Source organism: Lynx rufus, unplaced genomic scaffold, assembly GCF_022079265.1.
Source record: "Lynx rufus isolate CCGP_SWC_20201006 ecotype Redwood Valley unplaced genomic scaffold, mLynRuf1.p SCAF_5, whole genome shotgun sequence".
Lineage (NCBI taxonomy): Eukaryota > Metazoa > Chordata > Mammalia > Carnivora > Felidae > Lynx > Lynx rufus.
The window spans coordinates 87,630,996-87,649,729 of NW_025814867.1; the positions used below are offsets into that span (position 1 = coordinate 87,630,996).

The window sequence follows — 18,734 nt, forward strand, 5'->3', positions numbered from 1 at the left end:
CTTTAATACATGTATATAAAAAATAAATAAGAAGAATTCTTTGAGAAAAGAATGTTAAATCTGACACCTGAAGGGTAAGTATGTATGTCACATGAAAAGTGGGGTCAAGGAAGATTCTCAGAAAAAGGAAAAATAAATGCCCAAGTCCTGAGGCACGAAAAACCTGGATACATTCCAGGGACTGAAAGAAAACTCTAGAGACTATCCCTGGAACAGTTGAGAGTGGGACAGGATGAGGTTGGAGAGGTAGGTAAGAAGGAAGCATGCGGGACCTCAGGCGCTATTAAATTTGAATTGTATTCCAAGTGCCATGGGAAGTTTTGGGAAGGTTTTAGTCAGGGCGAAACATTTCATTGTTTGAAAAGAATCAGACACATCATGAGTCATTTCACAGAGAGATGATCAGTTAGCTGACAGCACAGCAAGCAAACACAACTAGTAATAAAAATGCAGTGCTTTATCAGAGATCTCGGTTTCTCTAAATACCAACCAATTTTAGTCTTACCACGTAAGCTGGGCAGAGTAAATTCTAAGTATTAAAAGAAACAAAGCAGAAATCGGTCAAGATCATCCACAATAAAAAACAAATATAGTTTAAAGGATCATAGGCCCCTCCGGGTGCCTCGGCAGGTCTATGGGGTTGAGCCCCACATTGGGCTCTGTGCTGACAGCTCAGAGCCTGGAGTCTGCTTCAGATTCTGTGTCTCTCTCTCTCTGCCCCTCCCCTGCTCACACTTCTCTCTCTCTCTCTCAAAAATCAACACTAGAAAAAAAGAAAATAAGCTGTAATTTAAAAAAACCCATTTTTTAAAAGTAAAATAAAGGCTCGTAGGCCCCTAAAATTAGTCAGAAAGGAATTCTTCAGGTCATTTTGTCTGACTTCTTCGTGTAACTCTATGGAATCATTCCAATTATAGAGCAGTTATTCCACCTGTATCAAAGTCACTCCAAAGAGATGAGTATCTCTGGCAGAGAATATGCTACAAGGCCTAGCTGATAACACATCTCAGTGCTTTTTAGTCTCTTAAAAGTTGTGGGCAATTAACATAAGACTTTCCTCAACTGTAAAACCCTGCCAGTGCCTCATGCAACTTAGCTACTCAATAAATGTTCATTAAATTAATTTTAAGAGAGTTCTTTTTTGGCTCACTTTTCCCCCTTCCCTTCTACCTACACTCTCCTCCCTTCTCCTCTTTCCCATTTCACTTTTTTCTTCCCTTCTAGTTCAAACTGTATGGAAGTCAACAATAAAGTTTGGATTTCTAGGAAGACTTGAGTTAAAGTGAAATGTGATGGTGTCACTTCTTCATCGGCTGTTATCTTTATACCTATTTAACCACTTAGACTTTCTTTGAGACCCTGCTTATACACCACTTAAATCCATAAAACCTCTTCCAGAAAACCTCAGCCACATAAATAATTGTGCGTTTGTTTCTCACAGAATCTAACAGTGTTGAACACTTAAGTATTCATTAAATAGCATCCGTACAAAAGTATCCTTTCAAAAACTCAAGAAAATGTTCTCGTCAGTTTTCTTTATCAAATTGAATATTAAGTCTTTTAGAGTAATAATACGAAGATCAGAAATGCAGAGTTAAAATTCTAGGAGTTTCTGCCTATGGCAAGCAAAAGGTATTACATTATGTAACTTGATAAGGTCATACAACATTGGTCTACAATTATACCGTGCCAAGTAAAAGGCATCTGGTTTTAATGCTGTTGCTGTGGGCCTCTGATTATTCCCTCCTGTATTACTGTTCTGCACAACTTGTGGCCTCCTATTGTGAAAGAGGAAGATATAAAATCTTGACAGTCTAGTCATGGTAAAATCATGATCAAGGCACACTAACAAATGAACTGAAATACAATTCCATTTCTGCATCTTCTTGGTATGCAAAAAGGAGGCAGCCTAGAAGCAGTGGGTTACAGGCCAATTGTCATGAGTTATATGAATGCCTTTTAAGATTCTCACTAAGAAAAGATCTGCCCTCACCACAACCCACCAGCATAACTCTGGTTGTCCATGGCATCTGCAGCCTTCCCCATGATCAAGGTCTGTGGACTGATGCACCATATTTGTGGGTTTTTGTAGCAGACCAAACTTTAGTCAGAAATCCCAAAACTGCCTTCAGATCTGTACTTTTAATCTGAATTCAGAGGAACATGATTTAGAAATGGAAAGAAGCAGTCAACCAATTATAGTTAATAAGGCTCTGATGGCTGCCACAATATTGTAAGCCAAAGAATTTTAATGGTAGTGTCCGTTTTCATAATTGAACACAAAGCAGAGATGAGAGTATGGTTCCTGGAATTTTTGGAAGCTACTGTCTGGAGAAGTTGGAACTTGTGTTACCCCTTGGGCTGCTGCTTTGGTTGGATGGAAAATTGCAATGTGGTCTATTAAAGTGGCAGAAGCCACTGGAAAAAATACAATTCTGTATTAAGTTAACATATATATTTGTTTGTCTGTCTGTGACCAAGAACAGTGGCTGATTCTGTAACAGTCTCTGAATAACTCTAAGCTCTGAGCTACACAGAGTCACCCATTCTAAGATACAGATGAAATATAATCAGGTCCAAACTTCAAAAGTTTCAGGCTCCAATTCCACCCATTACTTTCATTTCCATTTGAACTATTCCCATTGCAATTGTATCAATTTCCTCTTTTCTTTTCTTTTGTAATGAGGTTTCCATACACCTCATTGTCTTGACAGATCTCTTTTGAGTAAAACCCTTCAAATGTAATGCCTAACTATACATGATATTATAAATGTATAACTACAACAGAGGACAGCAAGTATTTTTCCCCTGTTTTATAAATACTCTTTGGTACCACAAATTGCAGTAATCAAAACAAAGAGGAAGCACTTCAAATGATTTTTACAATATTGCATGGTCATGATTGTTAGGGCTCTATTTTGTCTTTGTTCTTGAAAGATATATTCAATGGGTATAGAACTTTGGGGGGGGGAAGATAAGGGCTGAAAATCTCATAAATTTTGTGAAAGACAAATTTACATTTTCAGACATCTCAGCAAAACCCAAACAGAATAAATATGAAGAAATCACATCTACAGCGAAATCCAAACAGAATAAATAGGAAGAAAATCACATCTAAACACAGTATAATCAAATTGCTGAAAATCAAAGATAAAAATGGAAATCCAAAAGGGAACCCATTATATACAAGAAAACAATGATTTGAATGACTGCTATCTTCTCAAAACAAAGAATGGAGGTCAAAATATAGTGAATATCCTTAAAGTACTGAAAGAAAAATCTGTCAACCCAAAATTCTATACCCACTGAAAGTGTCTTTCAAGAACAAAAGCAAAATAGACACATTTCTAGGTAAAAGACAAGATCAGGTGCTTTCAGAGTGGTATGGCCTTAGACCTGGGAAAAACAAAAGTAAGAGGACTTGTTGGGGCACATAGGTGGCCCAGTTGGTTTAAGCTTCTAACTCTTGGTTTTGGCTCAGGTCATGATCTCATAGTCATGAGATCCCACATGATCCCTCCCACATGCTCTCTCTCTCACTGTCAAATAATAAATAAATTTTTTAAAAAATTAAAAAAAAAAAAAGAGGACTCGTCTACAGCAAACATGGATTGCAAGAAATAGTAAAGAAATTTCTTTAAGCTGAAAGGAAATGATACCAGATGGAAACTTACTGATAAATATCAGGGTAAGTAAGACAATTGTTTTCTTCTTAATTTTTAAAAGCACAATAATTAAGGGAAAAAACATATTTTTTTTGTCTTGTGGTCTTGTGTCTTGTGTAATATATATAATGTATATATGTGTAACGTGTATGACAGAATAAAGGTGAGTGGTGGGGAAGAGGGGAACAGTGGAACTATATGAGTGCAAGGTTTTTACATTTTATGTGAAGTGGTGCAGTATTAATGCTAAACAGATTATTAAAAGGAATCCCTAGAGCAACTATATATCTAAAAAATACAAAGAGGTATAGGTAAAAGGCCATTAGGTAAATTAAAATCAAAATCTAAAAAAAAAAACCAAGTAATCCAAAATAAGCCAGGAAAAGATAAGCCATGAAGGAATGAGCCCAGGGCGTGGTGCTGAAAGTGCTTACAAATTTTAAGAGCAGTGAAATCGAGCAGGCTGTGCATTCACGGGACAGAAATGACACTGACTTGCTAATGAAGTACATTTATAAAGGCCCACAGAAAACAGCAGTACAATGTTATTCCAGTGGCATGAAAAGGTATTAGCAGTAGGAGGATGAGGCTCCATTATAAGAGTTCTTACAGCAAGAAAGACTGTTTAAAAAAACAAAAAACAAAAAAACAACTAAAAAATGATTCATGTGACCTTGAGGAGAATTTTGGATGCACAGGCTGATGAAGAAGGGACTGACAATGGACCACCTTCCTAGGGACTCCCAGCTAAACTATTTCAGGACATGCATCGGCTGAAGTGTATTTTATTTTCAAGGTGGAAGGAGAAATCGTCTGTTTCCTAAATCCTTTGCAAAATCTGATAGTTATGCCTTTGTCCACAAGTAACACAGAACTGATGTAACTGTCTACTGGAGTGGCTGGCTAGCATTGGTCACGTGTACCTGTGGGCTCTGCCTATTTAAAATGGGGGAGGGGAGAAGTGTGGGAAGATGGCGGCGTAGGAGGACGCTGGGCTCACCGCGCGTCCTGCTGATCACCTAGATTCCACCTACACCTGCCTAAATAACCCAGAAAACCGCCAGAGGATTAGCAGAACGGAGTCACCAGACCCAAGCGCAGACAAGAGGCCCACGGAAGAGGGTAGGAAGGGCGGCGAAGCGGTGCGCGCTCCACGGACTGGCGGGAGGGAGCCGGGGCGGAGGGGCGGCTCGCCGGCCAAGCAGAGCCCCCGAGTCCAGCTTGCAAAAGCGGAGGGGCCTGACGGACTGTGTTCGACAGCAAGCGCGACTTAGCGTCTGGGAGGTCATAAGTTAACAGCTCTGCTCGGAAAGCGGGAAGGCTGGAGGACAAAGGGAGGGAGAGCTGCGGAGCCCCTGGACGACAGAGCTCAGTTTGGTGGGGAACAAAGGCGCTCGCCAGCGCCATCTCCCCCGCCCACCCCCAGCCAAAATCCCAAAGGGAACCAGTTCCGGCCAGGGAAATTGCTCGCTCCGCGCAAACACCCAACTCAGTGCTTCTGCGGAGCCAAACCTCCGGCAGCGGATCTGACTCCCTCCGGATGCCACAGGGCCCCTCCTGAAGTGGATCACCTAAGGAGAAGCAAGCTAAGCCTTCCCCCCCTGCCGCCGTGCACCTTGCCTACCCACCCCAGCTAATACGCCAGATCCCCAGCATCACAAGCCTGGCAGTGTGCAAGTAGCCCAGATGGGCCATGCCACCCCACAGCGAATCCTGCCCCGAGGAGAGGGGAAGAGAAGGCACACACCAGTCTGACTGTGGCCCCAGCGGTGGGCTGGGGGCAGACATCAGGACTGACTGCGGCCCCGCCCACCAACTCCAGTTATACACCACAGCACAGGGGAAGTGCCCTGCAGGTCCTCACCACACCAGGGACTATCCAAAATGACCAAGCAGAAGAATTCCCCTCAGAAGAATCTCCAGGAAATAACAACAGCTAATGAGCTGATCAAAAGGATTTAAATAATATAACAGAAAGTGAATTTAGAATAATATAAAATTAATCGCTGGGCTTGAAAACAGTATACAGGACAGCAGAGAATCTCTTGCTACAGAGATCAAGGGACTAAGGAACAGTCACGAGGAGCTGAAAAACGCTTCAAATGAAATGCAAAACAAAATGCAAACCACCACGGCTCGGATGGAAGAGGCAGAGGAGAGAATAGGTGAACTAGAAGATAAAGTTATGTAAAAAGAGGAAGCTGAGAAAAAGAGAGATAAAAAAATCCAGGAGTATGAGGGGAAAATTAGAGAACTAAGTGATACACTAAAAAGAAATAATATACGCATAATTGGAATCCCAGAGGAGGAAGAGAGAGGGAAAGGTGCTGAAGGGGTACTTGAAGAAATAATAGCTGAGAACTTCCCTGAACTGGGGAAGGAAAAAGGCATTGAAATCCAAGAGGCACAGAGAACTCCCTTCAGACGTAACTTGAATCGATCTTCTGCATGACATATCGTAGTGAAACTGGCAAAATACAAGGATAAAGAGAAAATTCTGAAAGCAGCAAGGGGTAAACATGCCCTCACATATAAAGGGAGACCTATAAGACTCGTGACTGATCTCTCTTTTGAAACTTGGCAGGCCAGAAAGAATTGGCACGAGATTTTCAGTGTGCTAGACAGAAAAAATATGCAGCCGAGAATCCTTTACCCAGCAAGTCTGTCATTTAGAATAGAAGGAGAGATAAAGGTCTTCCCAAACAAACAAAAACTGAAGGAATTTGTCACCACTAAACCAGCCCTACAAGAGATCCTAAGGGGAACCCTGTGAGACAAAGTACCAGAGACATCACTACAAGCATAAAACATACAGACATCACAATGACTCTAAACCCATATCTTTCTATAATAACACTGAATGTAAATGGATTAAATGCGCCAACCAAAAGACATAGGGTATCAGAATGGATAAAAAAACAAGCCCCATCTATTTGCTGTCTACAAGAGACTCATTTTAGACCTGAGGACACCTTTAGATTCAGAGTGAGGGGATGGAGAACTATTTATCATGCTACTGGAAGCCAAAAGAAAGCTGGAGTAGCCATACTTATATCAGACAAACTAGACTTTAAATTAAGGCTGTAACAAGAGATGAAGAAGGACATTATATAATAGTTACAGGGTCTATCCATCAGGAAGAGCTAACAATTATAAATGTCTATGCGCCGAATACCGAGCCCCCAAATATATAAAACAATTACTCATAAACATAAGCAACCTTATTGATAAGAATGTGGTAATTGCAGGGGACTTTAACACCCCACTTACAACAATGGATAGATCATCTAGACACACGGTCAATAAAGAAACAAGGGCCCTGAATGAGACATTGGATCAGATGGACTTGACAGATATATTTAGAACTCTGCATCCCAAAGCAACAGAATATACTTTCTTCTCGAGTGCACATGGAACATTCTCCAAGATAGATCATATACTGGGTCACAAAACAGCCCTTCATAAGTTTACAAGAATTGAAATTATACCATGCATACTTTCAGACCACAATGCTATGATGCTTGAAATCAACCACAGGAAAAAGTCTGGAAAACCTCCAAAAGCATGGAGGTTAAAGAAGACCCTACTAACGAATGAGTGGGTCAACCAGGCAATTAGAGAAGAAATCAAAAAATATATGGAAACAAACGAAAATGAAAATACAACAATCCAAACGCTTTGGGACGCAGCGAAGGCAGTCCTGAGAGGAAAATACATTGCAATCCAGGCCTATCTCAAGAAACAAGAAAAATCCCAAATACAAAATCTAACAGCACACCTAAAGGAAATAGAAGCAGAACAGCAAAGGCAGCCTAAACCCAGCAGAAGAAGAGAAATAATAAAGATCAGAGCAGAAATAAACAATATAGAATCTAAAAAAACTGTAGAGCAGATCAACGAAACCAAGAGTTGGTTTTTTGAAAAAATAAACAAAATTGACAAACCTCTAGCCAGGCTTCTCAAAAAGAAAAGGGAGATGACCCAAATAGATAAAATCATGAATGAAAATGGAATGATTACAACCAATCCCTCAGAGATACAAACAATTATCAGGGAATACTATAAAAAATTATATGCCAACAAATTGGACAACCTGGAAGAAATGGACAAATTCCTGAACACCCACACTCTTCCAAAACTCAATCAGGAGGAAATAGAAAGCTTGAACAGACCCATAACCAGCGAAGAAATTGAATCAGTTATCAAAAATCTCCCAACAAATAAGAGTCCAGGACCAGATGGCTTCCCAGGGGAGTTCTACCAGACGTTTAAAGCAGAGATAATACCTATCCTTCTCAAGCTATTCCAAAAATAGAAAGGGAAGGAAAACTTCCAGACTCATTCTATGAAGCCAGTATTACTTTGATTCCTAAACCAGACAGAGACCCAGTAAAAAAAGAGAACTACAGGCCAATATCCCTGATGAATATGGATGCAAAAATTCTCAATAAGATACTAGCAAATCGAATTCAACAGCATATAAAAAGAATTATTCACCATGATCAAGTGGGATTCATTCCTGGGATGCAGGGCTGGTTCAACATTCGCAAATCAATCAACGTGATACATCACATTAACAAAAAAAAAGATAAGAACCATATGATCCTGTCAATCGATGCAGAAAAGGCCTTTGACAAAATCCAGCACCCTTTCTTAATAAAAACCCTTGAGAAAGTCGGGATAGAAGGAACATACTTAAAGATCATAAAAGCCATTTATGAAAAGCCCACAGCTAACATCATCCTCAACGGGGAAAAACTGAGAGCTTTTTCCCTGAGATCAGGAACACGACAGGGATGTCCACTCTCACCGCTGTTGTTTAATATAGTGCTGGAAGTTCTAGCATCAGCAATCAGACAACAAAAGGAAATCAAAGGCATCAAAATTGGCAAAGATGAAGTCAAGCTTTCGCTTTTTGCAGATGACATGATATTATACATGGAAAATCCGATAGACTCCACCAAAAGTCTGCTAGAACTGATACATGAATTCAGCAAAGTTGCAGGATACAAAATCAATGTACAGAAATCAGTTGCATTCTTATACACTAACAACGAAGCAACAGAAAGACAAATAAAGAAACTGATCCCATTCACAATTGCACCAAGAAGCATAAAATACCTAGGAATAAATCTAACCAAAGATGTAAAGGATCTGTATGCTGAAAATTATAGAAAACTTATGAAGGTAATTGAAGAAGATTTAAAGAAATGGAAAGACATTCCCTGCTCATGGATTGGAAAAATAAATATTGTCAAAATGTCAATACTACCCAAAGCTATCTACACATTCAATGCAATCCCAATCAAAATTGCACCAGCATTCTTCTCGAAACTAGAACAAGCAATCCTAAAATTCATATGGAACCACAAAAGGCCCCGAATAGCCAAAGGAATTCTGAAGAAGACCAAAGCAGGAGGCATCACAATCCCATACTTCAGCCTCTACTACAAAGCTGTAATCATCAAGACAGCATGGTATTGGCACAAAAACAGACACACAGACCAATGGAATAGAATAGAAACCCCAGAACTAGACCCACAAACGTATGGCCAACTCATCTTTGACAAAGCAGGAAAGAACATCCAATGGAAAAAAGACAGGCTCTTTAACAAATGGTGCTGGGAGAACTGGACAGCAACATGCAGAAGGTTGAAACTAGACCACTTTCTCACACCATTTACAAAAATAAACTCAAAATGGATAAAGGACCTAAATGTGAGACAGGAAACCATCAAAACCTTAGAGGAGAAAGCAGGAAAAGACCTCTCTGACCTCAGCCGTAGCAATCTCTTACTCGACACATCCCCAAAGGCAAGGGAATTAAAAGCAAAAGTGAATTACTGGGACCTTATGAAGATAAAAAGCTTCTGCACAGCAAAGGAAACAACCAACAAAACTAAAAGGCAACCAACGGAATGGGAAAAGATATTTGCAAATGACATATCAGACAAAGGGCTAGTATCCAAAATCTATAAAGAGCTCACCAAACTCCACACCCGAAAAACAAATAACCCAGTGAAGAAATGGGCAGAAAACATGAATAGACACTTCTCTAAAGAAGACATCCAGATGGCCAACAGGCACATGAAAAGATGTTCAGCGTCGCTCCTTATCAGGGAAATACAAATCAAAACCACACTCAGGTATCACCTCACACCAGTCAGAGTGGCCAAAATGAACAAATCAGGAGACTATAGATGCTGGAGAGGATGTGGAGAAACGGGAACCCTCTTGCACTGTTGGTGGGAATGCAAATTGGTGCAGCCGCTCTGGAAAGCAGTGTGGAGGTTCCTCAGAAAATTAAAAATAGACCTACCCTATGACCCAGCAATAGCACTGCTAGGAATTTATCCAAGGGATACAGGAGTACTGATGCATAGGGGCACTTGGACCCCAGTGTTCATAGCAGCACTCTCAACAATAGCCAAATTATGGAAAGAGCCTAAATGTCCATCAACTGATGAATGGATAAAGAAATTGTGGTTTATATACACAATGGAATACTACGTGGCAATGAGAAAGAATGAAATATGGCCTTTTGTAGCAACGTGGATGGAACTGGAGAGCGTGATGCTAAGTGAAATAAGCCATACAGAGAAAGACAGATACCATATGGTTTCACTCTTATGTGGATCCTGAGAAACTTAACAGGAACCCATGGGGGAGGGGAAGGAAAAAAAAAAAAAGAGGTTAGAGTGGGAGAGAGCCAAAGCATAAGCGACTGTTAAAAACTGAGAACAAACTGAGGGTTGATGGGGGGTGGGAGGGAGGGGAGGGTGGGTGATGGGTATTGAGGAGGGCACCTTTTGGGATGAGCACTGGGTGTTGTATGGAAACCAATTTGTCAATAAATTTCATATATATAAAAAAAAAATAAAATGGGGGAGGGACGATGTGGGCAGGTATAGATCTAAGGGCTGTGGTAAAAGGGAGAGCTTATTTTTTTTGAAGTAGTAAAACTTGAAGGGTTTGTGCAGACATCCCATCTTCCCAGAGAAGACGGCCTCTCTTGGGTTCATTGAAAAGTACCTGCTGTATCAATAAAGATCTTGGCTTATTAGGAAGGAAGGAAGGAAGGAAGGAAGGAAGGAAGGAAGGAAGGAAGGAAGGAAGGAAGGAAAAGAGAAAAAAAGAAAAGAAAGGGAGAAAGAAAAAGGAAAAAAAGAGAAGGAAGGAAGGAAAAAGGAAGGAAGGAAGGTAGGAAGGAAGGAAGGAAGATGGCTTTTACATAGCTGTTTCAGCTCAGTAACTTTTGGTGTTGGCCAGGTAATTCTTACCTGTACCTCAGCTTGCCGTTCTCTTTTGACGTTAAGTAGCTGTTTTTGAAGAGATCTTATCTGTTTTCTTCCTTTTTCCTCCCTAGAAGAATTAAGAATGATTTGTTTAGAGAGGTGTTACTCAAACTCTAGTGTGCACAAGGATCAACACTAATCTTAAAAAACAGATTTCTGGGCTCTACCCCAGAGATTCTGATTCAGTAGGTCCAGGATGGGGTCCTGGGATTTGCATTTCTAACAAGCTCTCAGATGTTGCTAATGGTACCGGTCCATGGAACACACGTTTAGTAACACTTTACAAAAGACTGTGATTTGTTTTAGTAAACCAGAGGAGGATGTTTCTGGTTTATGTGTTGGATCTAAAATAGCTACTGCTGAGAAAAAGCTAAGTGGAGGAGGAACAGGAAGAGGAAAAAGAAGAATCCTTTCTATTCTGAACACTTCACATATTCTTGCCTCACAATAACCTTAGAAGGTAGTCTCTATCATTCTCCCTATTTTACAGAGGAGGAAAGTGTGACTTACAGGGCTGAGGTAACTGGCTGTGGTGAACATTAGAATGTGCCTTACAGATAGATCTCCAACTACATGGAGTATAAGTGAAAAGGGTCCCAGTTCTAGGCCCGGAAATCCTTCATTACATGTGCTCTAAGGCCACACTGCCCACTGACTGCTCCCTGCCAGTGTTTGAGTTGGCAGGGATACTAAGTCAGGCCCTTCCTGGGAGACCTGAGACTTCTCTGATGGTTGTTGACTTTACTTCAAGGACCCACAATGACCTTGCCAAACCATCCTTAGAATGCAAGGCATTTTCTTCCACCTAACCTTCCCTCTCCTTCACTTGGGGTCAGTTCAGCATTGAGTCTAAAGATTCCCTCCACATTTTCTCTCCCACAGGTGTTTCCCCTGATAAAATTTTCACATCAGTAATATCATCTTGGCATCTCTAAGAAGACATGACTGACACACTTGCCAAGGTCACATTCATGGTAGATGGCAAAGGAGGATTCAAATTCAGTACCTATCCAAATGAGAACTTAACTACTTTATGTTACTATTTGTGCTCTGAAACAGAATTCTGCTTATCTCCAGTATTCCCACTATTTAGGTTTAGAGAAAAACAAAATAACAAAACAATGTAAGAATAAACAAAACAGGTTGCACCTGGGTGGCTCAGTCAGTTGAGCATCTAACTCTTGATTTCCGCTCAGGTCAATCCCAGGGTTGTGGGATTGAGCCCCTTCATGGGGCTCTGTGCTGAATGTGGAGCCTGCTTAAGATTCTTTCTCTCTCCCTCGGCCCCTCTCCCCCACTCGCATGCTCTCTAACAAAATTTTTTTTTAATTTTTAAAAAGAATAAAACAATATTAAGAATAAACAAAACAAAACAAAAACTGTCTTAGCTCAGGCTGCCAATACAAAAATATCAGACCGGATGGCTTATAAATAACAGAATTCATTTCTCACAGTTCTGGAGGCTGTGAAGTCCAAGATCAAGGCACCATCATATTCGGTATCTGGTGAGAACCTGTTTCCTGATTCACAGATGGTCATTTTCACTTGCATCTTTATATGATCGAAGTGGAGAGGAGATTCTTTGGGGTCTCTTTTATATAGACATTAATATCATGGTACCTAATCACCTCCCAAAAGTCTGACCTAATATCATTACATTGAGAAGCAAGGGTGCGGTACGCAAACATTCAATCTGTGGCCACAACTAAAACAACCTTACCACTAAATAGCATCTAGATAAGCATTCCTACTCAGGAATGTTTATAAAGCATGTACTTAACTAGAATTTTGAGACTGGGATTGTCATTTGCCAAAACAAACTATAGATTATATACTTCCCATTTATAGATTATGAGAAACAGGTAAGAAAGATACAAAATGTTTATCCCTACTAATAAATTCAGAACCCCAAGGGCAGATTCAGTTAAACAAAAAAACAAATGTCATTTATGATGGAAACTAGAAATTAGTGAAGCAGAGCCTTCAAAATTATGAGAGAAAATGATTTTCAGTCTAAAAATATATACCCAGTCAAATTACTAACAAAGTATGAGTAAAAAAACATATTTCACACATTTAAGATCTTAATATATTTAACTTCCATGCACCCTTTGTTCAAGAAGTTACAGAAACATATGCTTCAAGGGCGCCTGGTGGTTCAGTCAGTTAAGTGTTCGACTTTGGCTCAGGTCATGATCTCACAGTTTGTGGGCTCAAGCCCCACGTCAGGCTCTGTGCTGACAGCTCAGAGCCTGGAGCCTCTTCAAATTCGGTGTCTCCCTCTCTTTGTTCCCCCCTGCTTGCATTCTGTCTCTCTCTCAAAAATAAATAAGAGATTAAAAAAAAAAGACATGCTCCAACAAAATGAGGGATTAACACAAAAAAAGAGGAAGAATGGGAGTCTAGAAAACAGGATCAAAAGGAAATCTCAGGATATGAAGGCAAGGCCCAGTACCATAGCGATGCTGCAGGCCCTGGGAGCAATGGCAACAAATAAGAGAAAAAGAAAGAAGAAAGTCTCAAAGTGGGGGGAAAAAGGGAAGACTTAATGTGTATGACTACACTTAGAGAGCTTTCTGTTGAAGAGTTGGGTGCTGGATTCGGAACAGAAATGTCAAAACAGGCAAACAAAAAAATGGCAAAATTTAACTCCAGGAGAAAAAAAGCTATTTAAGAAAGAAAATTTAATCATTATATATACTGTGTGTCCCACCTATGAACTATTTACACATCATCATCATCATCATCATCATCATCATCAAAACATTAAGTATTAATTCAACCAAAAATTGGGCTCTAACTATTCTATGGGCATAGAAAAAACTCAATAGATTACATCTAAAATTATATTCCCGGCATCCAACTCTTGATATCTTTTTTTTTTTGTTTTCTTTTTTTTTTTTTGTTTTGTTTTGTTTTTTTTTTTCAACGTTTATTTATTTTTTGGGACAGAGAGAGACAGAGCATGAACGGGGGAGGGGCAGAGAGAGAGGGAGACACAGAATCAGAAACATGCTCCAGGCTCTGAGCCATCAGCCCAGAGCCCGACGCGGGGCTCGAACTCACGGACCGCGAGATCGTGACCTGGCTGAAGTTGGAGGCTTAACCGACTGCGCCACCCAGGCGCCCCCAACTCTTGATATCTTGATATCGGCTCAGGTCTTGCAGTTGTGACATCAAGCCTCATGCTGGGCTCTGTGCTGAACAGAGCCTGCTTGAGATTCTCCCTTCCTCTCTCTCTCTGACCCTCCCCTGCTCACGTGCACATGCACGTGTGCTCTCTCTCTAAAAATAAATACACTTTAAAAAGTAAAATAAAAATTCTATTTCCACTAGTGTTGTTTACCATAAACAAGAAAATGGGCCAGTGTGAGAAATAAAAAATGGTATACTACTAATTTGAATGTAAATATTTCTTATATGTTTATTGGCCTGCTATGTGTCCCCTTCAGTGAACTGTCTTTTCCTATCATTTTAGATATGCCATAGCAAAGGATGTCTCACCTCTCTGGATCAGACTACACTTTGATTCATCATCATGATGAAAAGAAATTTCAGCACACTAAGAGACCAGTTAGCCCACTTTCTTTTCTCTATCAAAAGCAATGCCCAATTAAAACAGCAATGATACCACTCACTGAATAGAATGTCAGAAATCCAAAATATTTACAACAACAACTAATGCCAAGGATGTGGAGCAATACAAACTCTTCATTCATTGTTGGTGAGCATGCAACAGTCAGTTTGGCAGCTTCTTAACAAAACTAACCATACTCTTATCATAACAACCCAGCAGTTATGCTCCTTGATATTTCCTCAAATGAGTTAAACATTTACGTCCACACAAAAACCTGTACATAGATGTTTACAGCAGTTTTATTCAATAATTGCCCAAACTTGGAAGCAAACAAGTTGTCCTTCAGTATGTGAACAGATAAACTGTGGTATATTCAGACAATAAAATATTATTCTGGGGACACCTGCGTGGCTCAATCTGCTGAGCTTCTGACTATTGATTTCAGCTCAGCTCATGATCCCAGGGTCGTGGGAGTAAGCCCCACGTCTGGCGCTGTGCTGAGTGTGGAGGCTTCTTGGGATTCTCTCTCTCTCCCTTTGCCCCTCTCCCCGGCTCCCACTCTCTCTCTAAAATTAAAAAATATATACACTGGCTGGGAAGATGGAGGCATAGGAGGACGCTGGGCTCACCGCATCCTGCTGGTCACTGAGATTCCACCCAAACCTGCCTAAATAGCCCAGGAAACCACCAGAAGACTAGCAGCACGGATTTTCCAGAGCCAAGCGTAGATGAAAGGCCCACAAAAGAGGGTAGGAAGGGCAGAGAAGTGGTGCGAGCTACGCAGACTGGCGGGAGGGAGCTGGAGTGGAGGGGCAGCCCGCTGGCAAAGCAGAGCCCCCGAGTCTGGCTTGCAAAAGTGGAGGGGCCAGACGGAGTGTGTTCAGACAGCAAGTGGGACTTAACATCTGGAAGATTATAAGCTAACAGCTCTGCCCAGAGAGTGGGAGGGCTGGAGGACAACGGGAGGGAGAGTTGCTGAGCCCCGGACAACAGAGCGCAGCTTGGCGGGGAACAAAGGCGCTCGCCAGCGCCATCTCCCTCACCCATCCCCCAGCCAAAATCCCAAAGGGAACCAGTTCCTGTCAGGGAACTTGCTTGCACCAGGCAAACACCCAACGCTGTGCTTCTGCGGATCCGTCCCTCTGGTGGCAGGTCTGACTCCCTCCCAGTGCCACAGGGCCCCTCCCAAAGCGGAAGGAAAAGTAAGCTGAGCCTGCTCCTCCCGCCCCTGTGCACCTTGCTGATCCACCCCAGCTAATAGGCCAGATCCCCAGCACCACAAGCCTGGCAGTGTGCAAGTAGCCCAGAGGGGCCACACCACTCCACAGTGAATCCTACCCCTAGGAGAAGGGAACAGAGGTACACACCAGTCTGACTGTGGCCCCAGCGGTGGGCTGGCAGCAGACATCAGGTCTGACTGCGGCCCCGCCCACCAACTCAAGTTATTCAAGACAGCACAGGGGAAGTGCCCCGCAGTTCCGCACTCCTCCAGGGACTATCCAAAATGATGAAACGGAAGAATGCCCCTCAAAAAAACCTCCAGGAAATAATGACAGCTAATGAACTGATCAAAAACGATTTAAACAATATAACAGTAAATTTAGAATAATAGTCATAAAATTAATCGCTGGGCTTGAAAACAGTATAAAGGACAGCAAAGAATCTATTGCTACAGAGATCAAGGGACTAAGGAACAGCTGGGAGGAGCTAAAAATGCTATTAATGAGCTGCAAAATAAAACGGAGACGACCACAGCTTGGATTGAAGAGGCAGAGGAGAGAATAGGTGAACTAGAAGATAAAATTATGGAAAAAGAAGAAGCTGAGAAAAAGAGAGAGAAAAAAAAATCCAGGAGTATGAGGGGAAAATTAGAGAACTAAGTGATACACTAAAGAGAAATAATCTACGCATAATTGGTATTCCAGAGGAGGAAGAGAGAGGGAAAGGTGCTGGAGGTGTACTTGAAGAAACAATAGCTGAGAACTTCCCTGATCTGGGGAAGGAAAAAGGCATTGAAATTCAAGAGGCACAGAGAACTCCCTTCAGACGTAACTTGAATCGATCTTCTGCACGACATATCATAGTGAAACTGGCAAAATACAAGGATAAAGAGAAAATTCTGAAAGCAGCTAGGGATAAACGTGCTCTAACATATAAAGGGAAACCGATAAGACTCATGACGGATCTCTCTACTGAAACTTGGCAGGCCAGAAAGGAATGGCAGGAAATCTTCAATGTGATCAACAGAAAAAAATATGCAGCCGAGAATCCTTTATCCAGCAAATCTGTCATTTAGAATAGAAGGAGAGATAAAGGTCTTCCGAAACAAACAAAAATTGAAGGAATTCATCACCACTAAACCAGCCCTACAAGAGATCCTAAGGGGAACCCTGTGAGACAAAGTACCAGAGACATCGCTACAAGCATGAAACATACAGACATCACACTAAATGTAAATGGACTAAATGTGCCAACCAAAAGACATAGGGTATCAGAATGGATAAAAAAACAAGACCCATCTATTTGCTGTCTACAAGAGATTCATTTTAGACCTGAGGACACCTTCAGATTGAAAGTGAGGGGATGGAGAACTATCTTTCATGCTATTGGAAGTCAAAAGAGAGCTGGAGTAGCCATACTTATATCAGACAAACTAGACTTTAAATTAAGGCTGTAACAAGAGATGAAGAAGGGCATTATATAATAATTACAGGGTCTATCCATCAGGAAGAGCTAACAATTATAAATGTCTATGCGCCGAATACGGGAGCCCCCAAATATATAAAACAATTACTCACAAACATAAGCAACCTTATTGATAAGAATGTGGTAATTGCAGGGGACTTTAACACCCCACTTACAACAATGGATAGATCATCTAGACACACGGTCAATAAAGAAACAAGGGCCCTGAATGATACATTGGATCAGATGCACTTGACAGATATATTTAGAACTCTGCATCCCAAAGCAACAGAATATACTTTCTTCTCGAGTGCACATGGAACATTCTCCAAGATAGATCACATACTGGGTCACAAAACAGCCCTTCATAAGTATACAAGAATTGAGATCATACCATGCATACTTTTGGACCACAATGCTATGAAGCTTGAAATCAACCACAGGAAAAAGTCTGGAAAACCTCCAAAAACATGGAGGTTTTTAAAGAACATCCTACTAAAGAATGAATGGGTCAACCAGGCAATTAGAAAAGAAATTAAAAAATATATGGAAACAAACGAAAATGAAAATACAACAATGCAAACGCTTTGGGATGCAGCGAAGGCAGTCCTGGGAGGAAAATACACTGCAATCCAGGCCTATCTCAAGAAACAAGAAAAATCCCAAATACAAAATCTAACAGAACACCTAAAGGAAATAAAAGCAGAACAGCAAAGACACCCTAAACCCAGCAGAAGAAGAGAAATAATAAATATTAGAGCAGAAATAAACAATATAGAATCTAAAAAAACTGCAGAGCAGATCAATGAAACCAAGAGTTGGTTTTTTGAAAAAATAAAGAAAATTGATAAACCTCTAGCCAGGCTTCTCAAAAAGAAAAGGGAGATGACCCAAATAGATAAAATCATGAATGAAAATGGAATGATTACAACCAATCCCTCAGAGATACAAGCAATTATCAGGGAATACTATGAAAAACTATATGCCAACAAACTGGACAACCTGGAAGAAATGGACAAATTCCTAAACACCCACACACTTCCAAAACTCAATCAGGAGGAAATAGAAAGCTTGAACAGACCCATAACCAGCGAAGAAGTTGAATCAGTTATCAAAAATCTCCCACAAATAAGAGTCCAGGACCAGATGGCTTCCCAGGGGAGTTCTACCAGACGTTTAAAGCAGAGATAATACCTATCCTTCTCAAGCTATTCCAAAAATAGAAAGGGAAGGAAAACTTCCAGACTCATTCTATGAAGCCAGTATTACTTTGATTCCTAAACCAGACAGAGACCCAGTAAAAAAAGAGAACTACAGGCCAATATCCCTGATGAATATGGATGCAAAAATTCTCAATAAGATACTAGCAAATCAACTTCAACAGCTTATAAAAAGAATTATTCACCATGATCAAGTGGGATTCATTCCTGGGATGCAGGGCTGGTTCAACATTCGCAAATCAATCAACGTGATACATCACATTAATAAAAGAAAAGATAAGAACCATATGAT

At 40.8% G+C, this 18,734-nt stretch overlaps 1 protein-coding gene across 1 annotated transcript in view; it reads right to left on the bottom strand.

Moving 5' to 3' along the window:
• The window catches only part of IQCG (IQ motif containing G), a 56,384-nt gene that overhangs the window by 18,347 nt on the left and 19,303 nt on the right, over positions 1–18,734 (bottom strand). The window contains exon 5 of the mRNA XM_047100110.1: positions 10,946–11,027. Coding sequence (XP_046956066.1) covers positions 10,946–11,027 — 82 coding nt within the window. The remainder of the gene's footprint in view (positions 1–10,945; positions 11,028–18,734) is intronic.